Below are 16,627 nucleotides of genomic sequence, written 5' to 3'. Positions count from 1 at the left end.
CGAGTATCCTACGCCATTACAAGTTATTACATGTACCAAACTCCTTAAAAAAAACAAAAAAACAAAAGCACGTACTTCCCAAATGGCCATCGGTTTTTTTTTCCCAAGAGAAAAAGATATTGACGCAACACTTTTCATTATGAAAAATTTCAAAAAATAAAAATAATTGATTTAAGAGAAACTAATTTCCATTAGAAAGAAAAAGAGAGAATTCTCGACCCATCTTCATGTAAACCACTCACCCCTCGCACAAAACCCAAGAGAACGGTTCGTCGGCGACAAGGAGGTACATTTACGGCTAATTTTGTGAAAGAGTAATATCTACTTTTCTTTTTTGAATCTTTTAAAAAAGTAAGGCTAATTCTATCTAGGATATATTTTTTTCTTTTTTTTTTTTAGGGGCGGGGGCGTGAAATCCAATCACAATTGAAATTGTACTTAATTTATTGACTCGAGTTCAGGCAACAATTTCTCATTCCGATCGCACAAAGAATAATAAGCTTTTATTTTTGCATTTGACTCAGTCGCATCATCACATACAAACACTACCATATCTAAGTCGGTCATGTCTACATGTACCGGTGAAAATTTGAGTATGGCCCAGAAAAAAAAAAGGAATATTATTAACATTAAAAATCAAAAATCACAAGGATGCATATGAAATTAACTTATATTTTCTCACGGCTGTCTTCCTCTCCTCCTCCTCACTATATAAATACCCTCTCCCTTCGTATATCTTTCCCACTTCTCTCCCTCAGCCTCCCTCTCTCTCTCAGAGCTTCGAGGCAACGTCAATGGCTTCTCGCGCTCTCGCCGCCCTCTGTCTCTTCTTCCTCCTCCTCTCGTGCTCCATCTCCTCCTCCACCGCCGCTCTGGTCAAGGAACAGCCCCTGGTCCTCAAGTACCACAACGGAGCTCTTCTGAAGGGCAACATCACCGTCGACCTCGTCTGGTACGGTCGCTTCACCCCCACCCAGCGCTCCGTCATCGTCGACTTCGTCCGCTCCCTCGCCTACGCCCGCTCCCCTCCCCCCTCCGCCGCCTCCTGGTGGCGCACCACCGAGAAGTACAAGGGCGGCAGCTCCAACCTCGTCGTCGGACGGCAGGCCCTCCACGAGGCGTACACCCTCGGGAAGTCCCTCAAGGACCGCCACCTCCGCGCCCTCGCCGGGAAGTTCAACGCCGCCCCCGGCACCATCACCGTCGTCCTCACGGCGGCGGACGTCGCCGTCGACGGGTTCTGCATGCGGTGCGGGTCGCACGGGTCGTACCGGCCCGGGTCCGCCTTCGTCTGGGTCGGGAACTCGGAGACGCAGTGCCCGGGGCAGTGCGCGTGGCCGTTCCACCAGCCCATGTACGGCCCGCAGACGCCGCCGCTGGTGGCGCCGAGCGGCGACGTCGGGGCCGACGGCATGGTGATCAACCTGGCGACGCTCCTCGCCGGCACCGTCACGAACCCGTTCGGGAGCGGGTACTTCCAGGGCCCCGCGGACGCGCCGCTGGAGGCGGTGTCGGCGTGCACGGGGATATACGGGTCGGGCGCGTACCCGGGCTATCCAGGCCAGCTCCTGGTGGACAAGGTGACCGGGGCGAGCTACAACGCCCACGGGCTCGGGGGCCGGAGGTTCTTGCTGCCAGCGATGTGGGACCCGGACACGTCAGCGTGCAAGACCCTGGTGTGATCGCGCCGCGTGGACGAAGAAGATCATCGTCATCATCATCACCCATGTACTATGGGCCCTGTAGATATTGTTGGGGGTGGTTCGCTGTTACTGTTGTATTAAAAGTTTAAACTTTGTCTAGACTCGGTTCGCGGTTGACCGGATGGCCCCGAGTCGATCTCGGCTCGGTTCAATTCGGACCGGGTTTATGCCGAGCATTAGCGAAGGTCGGTGTTGTGTATCGCGAGGCTCGAGGGATGGAGGGATAAGGATGAGTTCTCTTTTTTGGTTTCTTTTCACTCTTTTTTTAATTAAAATTTTTTCTTTGGCGGGTCTTCGCGAGGCATGTAAATTTTGGATTTGATCGAAGGAAAAGGAAAAAAGCCATAAATAATATATATAAACGAAGGAAAATGATGAGAATGTGTTTAAAATAAAGTGAGTTCTTGTCCTTTTTGTGGGCCCCCCATGTTGTGGTAATGATGTCTGTGACTGTAGAGAACAATAATGCGACAGCCCCCACCTTTTTTATTTTTTTTCGGTGGAAGGATTGAATTGTTATTATTATTACTTGGTCGATCATTTCATTTATTTAATTGTGATTCTCCAAATTGCCTTTTTTTTTTTTTAAGTTTTACTTTTAAATCCTGTGTGGTTCTTATATTACGAAATTGACATTGTTTAATGGTTCTCTTTTGGACCACAAGGAGTGCATTGTATTTGGGGGATTGTGGGAGGTAGATTTGAGCTTTGATTCGATTATGTTCTTTCGAAATGATTCTTTTTACCCTTGCTTTTCTTTTGGTCCAAAGAAAGATGCTATTCATATTAGAATGTTACTATTTTTCAAATCTAGCCAATTTAAAATATCTACGGAACAAAGCAAAAGCCAGAAAGTAATGATGAAACACAATTTGCAACTCGAAACACTATCATCCCTAAAGAATAAATTTGTCGCTCTAAAATTTCCGCGGCCGATCAAATCAATTAAAGTATGAGCAAACATCGAGACCTCCCACTGCACGTCTTAGATTCAATGTCCTCATCATCATTGCCTGGTAGAGACACCAATATCTATTTGTTGAAAGAAATATAGATTAAGTACCTATAAATAATTATTAGACCTATATCTAGATTTAGTTCGGGAGAGTAAAAACTCCAAACCTTGACTTAAATCTAAATTGGAAGAGGGAAGAGAGGAGAGTGACCTAATCTCTAAGAGATTATGGAGGCATGTCACGAATATCCTCTTCGATGGCTGTCAATTGGATGGATGGCTAAATTGATTTCCGCATTCACTAAAGTTCGGTTGTAGAAATTTATCCATACACACAAAAGGAAAGCTTCAAAAAAGGGAAGAGGTCTTAGGATTCGACGCACAACTAGAAGTAAAACGCAAAATGAGAAAAAAATCAAATCATAATGTTTTATCTTGATTCACCTTTAAACTAGAGCTACATTTAGTAGATGATTTCACTATAATTAACATCGCATCTCTCACTACATCAGTTGATTACAAGATAAAGAGTATATATAGCAATAGTTATTTTTGGGCCCAAATCCAAACTATTAATGAAAAAATATGAGTTCAAACTATAAAAACCATCTAATATCCGAGGGGCGTTGGCCCCTTTAGACCTTGGCCAAGGCAATTGCCTTGGATCCCCACCCATTCAGTGATTTCCTATTGATGAAAAGTATGATGCACACCCCAATAAAAAAGAAGCATAAAAAAGGGGAAGGGGGAGGGGGAGGAAGGTCCTCTCTCTTTCGACTTAGCAAAATTTGATGTTACACTCTATGCTAGGTTTTACGCGGTCAGGGGCGGGTCCTCAATTTAGTTTAGAGTTTACAAGTCATGCTAAATTAATTTCGCCTAAAAAATAACTTTGTCCCCATTACGTTTCTTAAAAAACACACAACTAAGTCAATTGTAAATATAATCACTTGAATGTGTCCCCACAAATTGATGATGCTTGATGAAGAAGTCCACAATCATGAAAATTGTAACTGTTACAGATGAATAAAGCCTAAACAATATTAGATTTTCTTATGTTTTTCAAGCGTAACAATGTTGTACTAATCGCCAAAAGTGATGTTCTTGACCAAAATTTGGCCCATTAACTTTTGACCAAATAACATAGGTCTCGACATCAGAACTTTTTAATTTTTTTTTTCCATTTTATAGTTTTTAACAGATGCTCAAAATCCAAATAGCACATGGAGCTCATGCTCATGTCCTTTGTTTGCTCTTTTTACTCTTGTCCTTTCTCGTTTTACACGTTTTTCCTTCGGGCATATGCTCATGCTCTCCGTTTGCTCTTCCGTTTAACCACGTACGTCTCCGCAAGATCAACGTATTTGCAGTTGCTAGGGCCTCAATTTCACAGTATTTACATCGGCGGAGGGAACTAAATTTTAAGTTTCTCTGTCAGTCCTTTTCGGCTCTAACTATAATAATATTACGAAGGTCCACTTATGCTTTCAGAATGTGCCCCAGAATATGCAAAGGACGACTCAAAACTTTTCCATTCATTGGTTTTGGTTGCATGCAATAATTGCAGCTTTCCCTTCACCTATCAAAAACACACACACACACACACAAAAGCTTTGCTGAAAAGGAAACAATCTTACGAAAATCTAAGCGCTGGATTCCAATGTCTCCAAACCAGTTTCCAAGTTGCAGAAACAATGTCTCAATCGAATTGCCTGTACCTCAATTATTATGATTGGCATGAGATGACCATCTGTTTCATGGATACAAGATGTTAGCGCTCTCGATCAGAATGAGGACCTAGTGGTCCTCGCAATCTCGCGAAATGGGTTTCAGTATTTGTTCCGACAAATAGGATACAGTCGTCTACACTATAATTGCGAATTGGAAAAATGACTGTTGTCAAGACATTTTCAGATATGGGTCGTCCCTGTACTTGGCATACAACGGCAAATCGAGGGCTTTCTCCGCGATCTCCCCATCCTCGTGGATCTTTGCTATTAGGCTCTCGAGTGACGGGAAATTCGCCTGAATATTTCCACAGCAGATTCATGTGAGGCTTATTAGCCAAACAGGAGCAGAATATTGTATTCGATTTGCCTAAAACAGAAGAAATGCCAAAGTGAAAAAGATGCATTTTTGAACGATACCTCTGGTCGTATATAGCCGAGGATGATGAGACGCAGTTCCTCTCCATAGAAATCCTCGTTGAACTTGTGTAACAACCAGGGCTCCTGGAGAAAAAATTCCATTAAATGTGTTGCAGAAGGAGAAAGTGGTTGCAGATTGGACCACCGGTTGGGTTTACTTACCATTGTCTTTTCCTTGTTGTCAAAGTATGGATTCCAACCGATGCTCATGACCATTTTATAGATGCCTCTGGCTGATAGTCCAGCCCAACCAAAATATACTCCGGAGGGATGTTCCAAGAGTAGATCTGAAAACTCTTCTGTTGATAGATTAGCTGGAAAAGCAAAAGGAATTATAAGGGAAAGAATGCCACAGTCAGTCTAAGTAACAAACTATTGAAGCTATAAACTATGCCATAGAATTAGTAATCACAAACAATTGAGCAGAAGAATGAGATACAAGAAGCAAAAATAAAAATGCACTCTGGGCTTCACTTGTTACTAGTCTCATAGAAGTCTACCATATCTCAATAAGAACAACCTCACATTTTCCTGTCTCAAAATCAAGAAGGATCTAAAACATGGCTACTTGATTTATTTCTTATTTAGAGAGATGGCATTTCAATGCTAATCTGACCCTACCTGTTGGAATCCCAAGTACTTTGGAGCCACGACCAAATCCCTTGATGACAGGGCCACCGATATGCCATGGTTCTATTGGCAAAGTACCCTTGATCCCTGCCATTAAAACCAATGTTCTGAATAAGAATCTGCTATGATAAAGCTACCTATCATAAAGCATAATCGCGATTGAAGGTCTAGGGTTTTACAATCTTGAAATGGAGGCAAGCCCCACTTTTCAGGTCGTAAATCAAGTAGTGAGTTGATGACCTCATCGGCCGAATTGTAAAGGTGATTCTGTTTGGGAAGGGATGGCACAGCAACAACTTCCATTCCAGCAGCCTTGCCAGCAGTAACACCTGGTCTGACATTATATAAACAAGTGAAAAGCCGAAAAATAATGACCTAGACATGAAAAAGAGTCCAATAAGAATAAGAGATGGCAGACTCATTTCCCGGATAATTTATGTATGATGGACAAAGGAAGGCCCTCCACAATGCTACCTTAATCAGAGCTCTCCTTTAGACAATAAAGAAAAGAAAAAGAAGAATAGGAAGATGAGATCCTACCAAAAATATCCAGAATGTGAACTCATTCGTAACATACACCTGGAAGATAATAGCAGCCTTATCTATTCAACAAGACATAAGACGGCCTGTTACAAGTATCAGGTAAACTATGTTTAAAAGACTCTACCTTCTAAGGTGCATTAAAAATTATGTACTAGCAAGACAGGCTCAGATAACATGAATCATTCGAGGGGACAACTCCCCATGTAAAATGTGATATGTGCAATTTATTGGCCATATTGAACAGAAAAAATGGAAGATTTAGTTACGATTAGAAATAAGGACATCCTTTCAACAGGAACCCATTATCAAGGACCTAGTAACACTTCCTAAAGACAGTTCACTTTCAATTTTTAGCCTATAATGCTTCTATAAAAGTAGTTACATTGGTACAAAAAAGTGTATGGAAAAGCTGTCACATTGGTTTATACCTTTCTTAATTGAATGAATGGACTAGTCAACACGAATATATATTTTAAACAGAGAGAAAAGAAGAAAGAAAAGACTCCAAGGTTGTGGTGATATAAACTATTTTGACAAACGGTAGCAACACCGAGTAATTTGTAACTTCAATTCAATGCCACTTGTGGGAAAGACCGATCCAATTTTCAGACAAATCACTCCGTAAAGTGGAACTGAGAAATGAGCATAATGACAACCTCATGACACTCGTGAGGCAGAAGATTCATAATGCCAGAGCGAAGGAGAAACATTATCACAGTTGATATAAATCACTTACAAAGAATCTTCAATAACCAGCAAATTAGAAGATTCGATCTTTAATCTATTAGCTGCTTCAAGAAATCTGGAATTCATAGCAAAGGCTACAGTTTAGAAAAAGATCCTCACATTACTAGTAATTTGAATGATGCGGAGATGACTAAATGATATAAATATACATCTCTCACATTTCAGGAGATGGTTTTCCGTTCCTCACTTCGTCACCCCCAATGATGACAGAAAATGACTCCTTCCAACCTATGTTTTAACACATAGTTGATTTAGCAGTTCCAATTGCAGGGCAAAAGATTTCAAGGGTATGAAGTACCTACCTTGATGATAAGAAATCTTCGTTTCAATGTTTTCTTTTGGAGAATTAGATGCCAGTGCCACTGGTACTTCATGCCGTCTCATATGCTTTATTAACCGGTTGGCACCTGGAAGTGCCTTAATTTTGCACCATCTGCACCGAGATCAAATGGTAGGGCAAATTAAAAAATCTCCAGACATGTATTACAGTGCATCCAAAGCAAGCTGCTAATAACTTCTCTATACACCAAACAACTGCCTGAGATTGCAAGTGGAGTTTCGTCAAGAAAACATATTAACCCATGCATGAATCGCTTATCTTGATCAAATGAATTACACATATTTTAATAGAAGAATTTTGCCTCCACATTTCAAACATGAATACAAAGAATGCACTATTAGACATGACCTAATAGAGTATCACTGTATAAAGATTCTAGGATCTCAGCCATACATAGAATGAATATCTGTAATGTCTCTGTTTGATGAAATACATATTATCACAAAGGGTAGGTCTTAAGAATCTCTAAATATGAAATAAGCACGCAACAAAATTAAACAAAGTTTATAGCTCAATTACTGATTACTAAACATTGGAGTGATTTCAGAGATGAATTCTTCTGTTGCACAAGGAAGTCCATAATCTTCAACTATAACAGCCGCAGACTCAAAGGGTGTCTTCCCTGCTATTTTTAGAGCTTCTCTACCATCCCACTGTTTTCCATATTTAACCAAGAATGCTTTTAAAATCTCACTTACGATGCCATCTGCAATGAAGGGAAAATAACAAATTTATCAAAATGAGGGACTTTTAACATGGGGAAAGACGCTAGATAATTTAAGCACTCATAGACATTGGAGTCTTCATTGGAAGAAGAATTCAACTACACACTCACAAAGTATGCTATCTGCCCAAAAAGTTCTCGTGTTCACCTACTGCATCAGATTATGAGGGGAAAAAAATAGCCCTCTGACTAAGATTGATCTTTTTCAAATTGCGTCTTGACAAACACAAAAAACACAGACAGATGCACAGATGACAAACAGGGTTTGTTTCATGAATAAAGTGGAGATAAATAAGAGTCTTCACAATGGAAAGACAGGTGATAGAAATAGAATGACCGTGATAGAAACAGAATTACCCATGGAATATTATGTGGACACAACGTACAAAAAAAAAAGAAAAAGTAAAAACGACCTGTGTTCAAAAGAGTGCCATCCAAATCAAGGACAACGCCCGAGACTAACTTCTTCAGAGGCTGTGCGGTAGACATTCGAGCAAACCTATGCAGATTATGATTCAGTCGCAATGCTCTTGTTCCTGGATCATGCCTAAAACAGAGACACATGTCTGTCAGTCCAAGAGCTAATAAGCAGGAGAAATCTGCACAGCATCAATCTGACAACACCCTCAATGTCGCCTTTTTCACCAATTGGTTACTCAGAACCGACGAGTTCGCAAAAATGAGATTACAAACTCTTGAATATAGAATCAAAAGGGAAATCGAGCACATAGAAACGAGCTGAAGTCCCGACATTTCTTCTCCCTCACGGCTTCGTTTGGTCCGTCGATATAGAATTGGGAATAGAATTTCAACTCAAAAAGCAATCAAATTCCTCGGGAGGAGGGTTCACAATCAAGGGTTTGGTAGTAGTCACTCATAGCCGCTCGCGTTCATCACTCCAACTAGATTTCACTAGGCAATAGATCCTAAGTCTAGCCGCAGTTTTCACAGAAGCATTTGATCGAACACGTTAGATGCAGCCAAAAGGCGACTTAGCTTACAATAGCGTACTTACCGAGAGAGAGAGAGAGAGAGAGAGAGAGAGAAAGTACCGTCGACGGCGGAGGGACACCGGCGCCGCGCACGGAGAAGGGAGCGGGGCGCAATCTGCACGACCAATGGTTTATATCTTGTCACGTGGGGTTTGGCAAGCCTCGTAACTTATCCCACCAACGGAATATCCCCCATGCCCGGCCAAATTTGGTAAGTCTCTTTTCATTTTGCTTTTCGATTTAAAGAATCGGTTTCTTTTTTCCCAAAATTTTTTGACAAGGTCATCAAAGTAAAAAAAAAAAAAAAAGAGGCCTATTTCTCATTAAACAAACATAAACTTTCACTTTTTTTTTTCTCATAGCAAAATTATAAATTTTTAGCATGAATTTCAATTCTAATCCGACCCCTTTTTTTTATCTAGTAAATAATCACAAATTTTAACCTCAAAAAAGAGTTAATATTGCAAAAAATCTCAAACTGGTACACGTGACAAATTTAACAAAAATTAATTTTTAAAATTTTTACACTCCATTTATCACAATGTACTAGTTTGAAATTTTTCTAATAATAATAATCCAATTTAACAAAAACTAACGGGGGGTAAATTTGTCATAAACACATCAATTTGGGATTTTTGATGGATAAAAAATTAGTCTAAATTAAATTTACCACATGCGTACCAATATAGGATTTTTTGTGGTAAAAAAATCATTCTTGAATAAATTTATCACATATATGTTAGTTTGAATTTTGATATTAATCTAAAATGGAAGAAGAATTCGACAATATATAAACTCATTTTCTTTCCATCTCATTGTCTCAATTTCTTGGCTAATTTACATATTATAACCGCATCGAAAAGAATTATAAGATTTTTCTCAATAAATCTACTAGAAGCACTAGTCTCATTGTAGATTTTTGCCCCTAGAAAGGATTAAAAGTCCCACTTTGATATTGTGACGTATTCTAATCTATTTCCTCGACCAAATTTGTGCAATCAAATACTCCTCACTGATGAGGCACAAATTGACACGTGGCTGTCCACGTGGCACTAATTTCTCCTTTACAAAAGAGAAAATGTAATATCCAACTTCCAAGTCTCTGTAAATATAGCATACAAAATGACAGCCTGAGGAGTGTACAGGCCAAGTGTCCATACATACAAACATACATCTCTTGATGGTCCGAGTCTAAAGATAAAAGAGCCATGTTCACATTTCAATACTATACTCAGCATACTTTCACACACCACCTACTATACTCTGCATCGGTAACTGCAAAAGGAGCTTGGAACCAAGTTGGATTTGCCGGCGAGGTCGATGAGAGCCTTCCTTAGAGCCTGAAAGAAGATGGAGGGCTCCGAGGTCTAAGCCGTCTTCTTCTCAACCGCTCGGCAATGATGAATGCGAGCTCCAGCGATTGGGAAGCATTCAGCCTCGGGTCGCAGTGGGTGTGGTAGCGCGAGCTGAGGTCGTTGTAGGTTACAGTGCGAGAGCCTCCCACACATTCCGTGACGTTTTGGCCTGTCATCTCCAGATGAACTCCACCTGGGTAACTTCCTTCTTGATCGTGAACGTCGAAAAACGCTCTTACCTCGGCCTACAGCAATAGCAGTATCATCGGTAACTTTCCAGAGATAGCAAATCCATGTAACTCCACAAGATCACAACTCTAATAATCTAGAATGATGATGTGGAAATGAACGAATGAGGTGATACCCGACAAGCGAACGAGGGGCTTCTCTTAGTTATCAATCTTATTTCTACGCTCATCAAGCATTTAAATGTACATTGTTGCGTAGGCTGAGGTTCATGATGAACCCCATTAATAGGCTAAAAGGAAGAAGGGACCCTCAATTCCCATTCGGAGCTTAAATAAGCAGCCACTTAAACGAAATTTGTGAAAAGATCATACCCTGATTGCGTCAAAAGATCGAGTCTTGAGTCCACAAGGAGCTTTGATGGTGTTTCCATGCATGGGATCACTAACCCAAGTAACGATTTGACCAGCTCTGCGAACTGCTCTTATCAGATGAGGAAGCTTGACTCTCATGTTCTCTGCTCCCATTCTCACAATCACCGTTATCCTGCCGGGCTTATTCCTAGGATTCAGAATGTCTATGAGCCTAACAAGCTCGTTTGGGTCCATCTTGTCACTCGCCTGCATCACAATTCAGAAGTGTCGCGTAATAAGTATGTAACACATTTAAAACATAGTAGGCTGCAATTTCAGAGTCAGTAGTATTTAAAACATAGTAGGCCGTGATTTCAGAGCTGAACTACTGACTTGCAAACTAAGAAAGATCCACAAAGATTTACCACGTTTCGAATGGAAAAGCTTGACACGGATTTTTCTTTGCCATTTAAACGATTCCAGGATTAAACTTGTATACCAAGGATATGTGTGTGTGCTGATTTTAAGTTCCAACAGCACCAATTCTTAAAAGTTAAAATCATGAATAGAACTCTAGAAGTAAAAGTAGAAGTTAAAATCATGAATAGAACTCTAGAAGCAAAAGTAGAAGTGATGTTAAAAGCATTCATGAATAAAACTCTAGAAGTAAGAGTAGAAGTGATGTTAAAAGCATAAATCATCCTAGACAAATATTAGACACATTCATACCTTAATACCAAGGGGATTAGAGACACCTCGCAGGAACTCAACATGAGCACCATCAAGTTGACGCGTACGTTCACCGACCCAAAGCATATGGGCAGAGCAGTCATAGTAAAGTCCAGAAGTTGAGTCCTCCCTGGTTAGAGCTTGCTCATAGGGCAAAAGCAAGCACTCATGGGAAGTCCAGAATTCAGTTGTAGTCATTATTGGGTGATCAACTGTGAGACCAGCAGCGGCCATGAAACCCAGGGCTTCGTCCACCCGATGAGCCAGTTCACGATATCTGGAAAAATGCAAACCAACAAACTCAAATGTCAGCATTTACTGACCCCCTAAATTCTATGTGAATCTATTCTCAGTTGAGATTTTAAGTACGAGTGTTCAAATTTTAAGAACAGAAAAGATTTTCCTGTTCTCTTTGTTTTGGCTTTAAATAAAAACATAGAGTGATACCAAAAAAACTAAGGGTCCTGTAACATTGTCACACTGCTAAAATTTAAAGGACAGCACCGAAACTTTATACAGCCAAGAATTTATCCACAAATTCCATAGATTGAGGCTGAGCTCACTCAACTTCCCTTCAGATCTTAGCCTGGTTAAACTGCTTTTTGTAGGCATTTTAGATCAGATATGGATCACTTAAATTTTAAATCCCACATATCTGCAAGCACGCCCACAAAACAAAAAATCCGTGACAAAGCAAATTCTCTTGTGCATTTTTTCCTACTAGTGTTGAATTTGGATGTTCCAATCTCATCTGAAGTAAAAGAACCAGGACAATTAGATTCGCACAGCTTTATTGGTAGAAAGATCTAGCTTGCAAAAGCAACTACCCACTGACAGTAATTGGAAATAAAAGTTTGAATGTCTCACAGCATTGAACTTAACCAAACATCAAAATTTTTCAACAGCAGCATTTTACAGGACTCTTAACATATTAGGACTTTGGGTAGTAATTTAGAAAGCAGCCCCCGAACTGTTGCCCTCCATTTGACCCTAAAATAGTGTCAGCAGATAAGAGGGGGAACAACTTCTAATTAAAGAAGCATAGTGATATAGCAGCAATTTGTCTAAATCATGCCTAATGAGACAATTAAAGTTCCACGTGTGGCTCGCGAAAAGCAAGCCATTCATTCTTACTTAGAAATGACAGGGCCCAATCTTTTTGAGAATAAGAAAAGAAAGCGACTTTTTATTGGAAATTGAAGCATAAAAGCCTGCAAATGAAAATGGATCATTAGACTTGAAACTTAGGGGAGTGCAAAAGGTACCTGTCACCTTGCTCACTATGCTCTGTGAAATCCAAATTCCAGTGTGTGACTCGCTGCATGGCCGCATAGCCTCCAGTTGCAAAAGCTCTCAGAAGGTTCAAAGTAGCCACAGACTGAGTGTAGGCCCGAATCATTCTCTGGGGATCTGGGACTCTTGATACTTCATCAAATGCATCACCATTTATATTGTCTCCTCTGTAACTAGGCAGCTTCACTCCATCTTTCTCTTCAAATGATTCAGATCTGGGCTTTGCAAACTGTCCAGCCATTCTCCCTACCTAAAACACAATAACAATGATTTCTGTCCTCCTAAAAGGCAACCATTAGAAAAGAAAATCCATCCAACAGTCATCCACTGCACTGTTGAAAAAGGAGGGAAAAATGGCAAATTTACAGCAAACATTGTACGCCAATCTTAGTAAATAATGATTCACTCCAATTCTGGAATGACTTAACAGCGAATGGATCAGTTATTAGTTCATCAAATCATAAGCCATGAAGTGAAGAGAAATGTGACCATAGCCTTGACCCTCGGTTGCAAAGTCAACCTCTCACTTCAAAATGTTAGAATTGTATCACACTAGAATTTATTTAGAGTCAATTTTGAAGTTCTTGCCGTCACAAATTATTACCCTCTGGAAACTTCTTGTACTTCAACTTTTCCTCCAATGCCAAACATATTGTTCAAAGACAAAACTGCACGAGCGAGGTCTTAAGACCCAAAAAGGCTGAGGCAAGTGCAGAAAATAAACAAGTTCGCGTAAAGCCAAGCTTAATTTATTCATTGTTCAATTTCCTTCCCTAGGTAATAACAGAAAACTGTCGAACTCTGATAGCAGTACAACATGCACCCAGTTCACCTCAACTGTAGTAGTACAATGTTTACTTAAAGGACATAGCAAAACAATTAAATTTTCCTAAAACTACACAGTACAAGAAATCAGCATGATCAGCATAAGAAGATCCTCAAACAAATTAAATGAAAAATTAGAAATTCCCAGTGACCATGGAGTCAATGGGGTTCACCAAATGAACTGCTGAACTCAAGCACAAGGCAGAGGATAACAAATTCAGCTACAAACACTGGGACGCATTTAATTTTCAGTACGAGGAACTGAATGTGTCCAAAATATCAATTAGTCTCAGACAAGCAAAAGTCTCTGCTAATCAAATCAGCCTGGCCGACGGTCAGTAAGACATAAAAGAATTCAGGGGGGATGAAATTGAAGTCAACAGATAACACAGAATTGAGTTCTTGCCAGGGAAACAGGATCTATCCATGCAAGTCGTGCAATTAAAGGCACGGTTTTCATTGAACTCTCGGAATTCAACAGAAAGGACAATCACCAACTCGTAGATTTCCAAGCACCAAACGACGCATGCAGGCCGAAAGAGAGGGAAAAAAAATCCAAATTTTTAACGCAATTCAACAAATAAAACACTATTGATGACGATCACGGATCTTGAACCAACCTTAATGACGGGCATTTGGCCGCCGAACATGAGCACGACGCCCATCTGGAGGATGACCCGGAAGGTGTCGCGGATGTTGTTGGCGTTGAACTCCTTGAAGCTCTCGGCGCAGTCGCCGCCCTGGAGCAAGAAAGCGTCGCCCATGGCGGCCTGGCCGAGCCTCTCCTCCAGGCTCCGCGCCTCGCCGGCGAAGACGACGGGCGGGAACGACTCGAGGGTCCTGAGCACGGACTCGAGCGCGTCCGGGTCCGGGTACTCGGGGAGCTGGAGGGCGTTCTTGGCCTTCCAGCTCTCGAGGGTCCATCGCGTGGGGACCGCGGAGGACGACGATGAAGAAAGAGGGGGCGGGTCCGTCGCGCGGACGGCTGAGATGGGTCTCGCGGCCGGGAGGGGGAGGAGGGCGCGGCGGGGTTGGAAGGAGACAGGGTGGAGGAGGGACTTGGAGGAGAGAGAGGGTGGAGATGTGATGAGAGCCATTGAAGGAGGAGAGGGGAGGACAGAGGAAGTGGGAGAGTTTCGGGAGACGGAAGGAAGGGAAGGGAAGGGAGGGTCTCCGTCTGTGATGTGCACTTCCAAAAGGGATACGGTCAGTGGCAGAGGGATATTTCACAATGCAACTCCAAAATCTTTGTTTTGTTCATTAATTGATTGAAATTTGCTAGAAATGTAATTCTTGAACAATTATTATGATATACTAAAAATTTTTATTATGATATAAATGACATTTTTTTGAAAAAAAACTCTTAAATTTTTCGACCCAACAAAATTTAAAAAAAAAAAAAACTAAATTTGAACAAGATCATTGTTTTACTCATTTATTCATATATAATGACACAAATATATATTTTAAAACATGAATGACTGGATTAGGTTTGGCTTTCTCAGCACAAATCATTTCCTAAATCTCCTTCTATTTCACAAAAAGATAAACAAGTTAAAGAGAATATATATTTTAAAAAATGATGGCTTTATTGCTTAAGATAATTAATTAATGAAAACGTATTTTCATTAAGGCAATATTTTTTTTTTTTATTATTTTTGTTAGCGATACTATCGATCATTTTTTTTTAGAAATGTTTGCCGAATGAATTCATTTTTTTTTTTTAGAAATAAATGGAGTCCAAGTCTCCATTTGACCTTTGACCTAGAGGGCTTGAGAGGACAGGGTGAGTACCCACGACTATAATGGAGTCTAATGAGCACGAATTCAGTGACCTCATGAGTCCATCAATTATATATTATATATATACGCACACATACATATATATACATATATGCATACATACATATATGTGTATATATATAAATGTTTCGAGAGAGAACTTAGGTTATTCCAACAACGAAAAAGTGTATCATGTCTTGAATTTAATTGGGTCTTGCGATAATGGAGGAATTGGATCGGAAATTACATACATACATACATATATGATGATGTGCTATTACTATCTCTAGGGCATCTCACACATTTTCCTCGACAGAACTTTAAGGCTAGCGAGGTTCGGTCTTAAAAGAGTGTGTGTGTTTGTTTGTTTTTTTTTTTTTTTTTGGGGTTTTGGGGTGGTTTTGTTTTTGTTTTTGTTTTTTTGTTTTTTTGTTTTTTTTTTGGTGGGGGGTGGTTTGGTTTTGTTTGGGGGGAATGCTGTGGGAGGCTAGAATGCTCTCTTCAAAGGAATGAATTCACGATGCGTTTGAAATGTGATTACATTCTTTGAGTTTGAAGTCAATGAGCAAGTGATAGTTATGTAGTTTGGATACTTCTTTACATCCTTGATCGAACCTTTTTATTGAATTTAATATTTTAAATAGAATTATCGTATTTGAGTCATCTTCGATTATGTTTTCAAATTTGATTGCCCCGGATCGAATTGTGCGTTGCTTGTGTTCGATTTGGAAGGATGTTGCCTAAACGTTTTTGAATTTCAATTGCATTATTCTTTTGAGCTCCGATTATCTGGGAGTTGGAAATTAAGTACGCCTACCTTCGTTGGTTGGCATAATTCTCTAAAAATAAAACCCGCCATAAACTTCGAGTTTGATTCTGCCTTGAATTTTTTTTTCTTTATCTAAAAAAGATCACAAACGCTCACTTTACTAAACTGAATGAGTGCTGACTCTTGATGGGTGTGATTTCCCTTATTGTTAATAAATGACTCCAACCCCTTTTGATGGAGAATCTTATTCAAATGGAATCTAATTGTAATAACATCTCTTGTTCTATTCTAAATAAAAAGTACAGTTCATTAGTTGTCTTTTGGATAGTAAATTAGCTTTGTTCATCATTGTTGTGACTTTGCGAAAGCTATAACAAAATTAAAACTAAAAAGAATAAAAGAACACAAAGCTTTATGTGGAAAATCTTTGTGGGGGAAAACCACAGGGAAAGGAGTTTTATCATTTTCAATTGAACCATCCATTAACACAACTAATAGAGGATTGTAAATGGATTAACTTTTTTGATTTTTACTAGAGATTGGGAATAGACGGG

The 16,627-nt window shown here is 40.0% G+C and overlaps 3 protein-coding genes across 9 annotated transcripts; 1 reads left to right on the top strand and 2 right to left on the bottom strand.

Annotated features, from left to right (window-relative positions):
- The first annotated feature begins 751 nt into the window (after positions 1-751).
- On the top strand, positions 752-1,950 carry LOC115727919 (protein EXORDIUM-like 2). The gene has a single exon (XM_030658235.2). It carries the CDS (start codon positions 795-797, stop codon positions 1,680-1,682), a length of 888 nt encoding a protein of 295 aa, XP_030514095.1. The 5' UTR covers positions 752-794; the 3' UTR covers positions 1,683-1,950.
- Positions 1,951-4,211: 2,261 nt separating this feature from the next.
- LOC115727920 (bifunctional riboflavin kinase/FMN phosphatase) lies at positions 4,212-8,982 on the bottom strand. 6 transcript variants are annotated; one of them, XM_030658238.2, is made up of 11 exons: positions 8,842-8,982; positions 8,203-8,336; positions 7,585-7,771; positions 7,028-7,158; positions 6,884-6,953; positions 6,715-6,780; positions 5,615-5,769; positions 5,427-5,522; positions 4,968-5,119; positions 4,806-4,889; positions 4,212-4,683 (listed from the first exon to the last, which is right to left on the bottom strand). In XM_030658238.2, the coding sequence occupies exons 2-11, from the start codon at positions 8,276-8,278 to the stop codon at positions 4,558-4,560; spliced, it is 1,143 nt and encodes a 380-aa protein (XP_030514098.2). In that variant the 5' UTR covers positions 8,279-8,336; positions 8,842-8,982; the 3' UTR covers positions 4,212-4,557. The 6 variants fall into 6 exon arrangements, with proteins under 6 accessions (XP_030514098.2, XP_048135373.1, XP_048135374.1 ...); XM_048279416.1 differs by having other exon boundaries at positions 8,203-8,339; positions 8,816-8,973; XM_048279417.1 differs by having other exon boundaries at positions 8,805-8,969.
- Positions 8,983-9,756: 774 nt separating this feature from the next.
- On the bottom strand, positions 9,757-14,719 carry LOC115727913 (phospho-2-dehydro-3-deoxyheptonate aldolase 2, chloroplastic-like). Of its 2 annotated transcripts, XR_004013747.2 has the most exons (6): positions 14,143-14,719; positions 12,670-12,947; positions 11,405-11,681; positions 10,697-10,942; positions 10,012-10,381; positions 9,757-9,943 (listed from the first exon to the last, which is right to left on the bottom strand). XR_004013747.2 is itself a non-coding variant. In XM_030658229.2 (5 exons), exons 1-5 carry the CDS (start codon positions 14,617-14,619, stop codon positions 10,115-10,117), a joined length of 1,545 nt encoding a protein of 514 aa, XP_030514089.1. In that variant the 5' UTR covers positions 14,620-14,719; the 3' UTR covers positions 9,952-10,114. The 2 variants fall into 2 exon arrangements, 1 of the variants encoding a protein (XP_030514089.1); XM_030658229.2 differs by lacking the exon at positions 9,757-9,943 and having other exon boundaries at positions 9,952-10,381.
- Positions 14,720-16,627: the final 1,908 nt, after the last annotated feature.

Source organism: Rhodamnia argentea, chromosome 5 (genome assembly GCF_020921035.1).
Source record: "Rhodamnia argentea isolate NSW1041297 chromosome 5, ASM2092103v1, whole genome shotgun sequence".
NCBI classification, from domain to species: domain Eukaryota; kingdom Viridiplantae; phylum Streptophyta; class Magnoliopsida; order Myrtales; family Myrtaceae; genus Rhodamnia; species Rhodamnia argentea.
The sequence above is the reverse complement of the archived record's forward strand: the minus strand, read 5'-3'. Positions and strand labels throughout refer to the sequence as shown.

Excerpts from the sequence above, each read along its gene's own strand:
- LOC115727920 (XM_030658236.2), bottom strand. The coding sequence starts at position 8,542 with ATGTCGGGACTTCAGCTCGTTTCTATGT. Across the intron at positions 8,338-8,514 it reads ACTTCAGCTCGTTTCTATGT|GGCATGATCCAGGAACAAGA; the intron begins GCTCGATTTCCC and ends GTCTCTGTTTTA. Across the intron at positions 7,159-7,584 it reads ACTCCAATGTTTAGTAATCA|ATGGTGCAAAATTAAGGCAC; the intron begins GTAATTGAGCTA and ends ATCTCGGTGCAG.
- LOC115727919 (XM_030658235.2), top strand. The coding sequence starts at position 795 with ATGGCTTCTCGCGCTCTCGCCGCCCTCTGTCTCTTCTTCCTCCTCCTC.
- LOC115727913 (XM_030658229.2), bottom strand. The coding sequence starts at position 14,619 with ATGGCTCTCATCACATCTCCACCCTCTCTCTCCTCCAAGTCCCTCCTC. Across the intron at positions 12,948-14,142 it reads GCCAAATGCCCGTCATTAAG|GTAGGGAGAATGGCTGGACA; the intron begins GTTGGTTCAAGA and ends ATTGTGTTTTAG. Across the intron at positions 11,682-12,669 it reads CATAGTGAGCAAGGTGACAG|ATATCGTGAACTGGCTCATC; the intron begins GTACCTTTTGCA and ends GCATTTTTCCAG.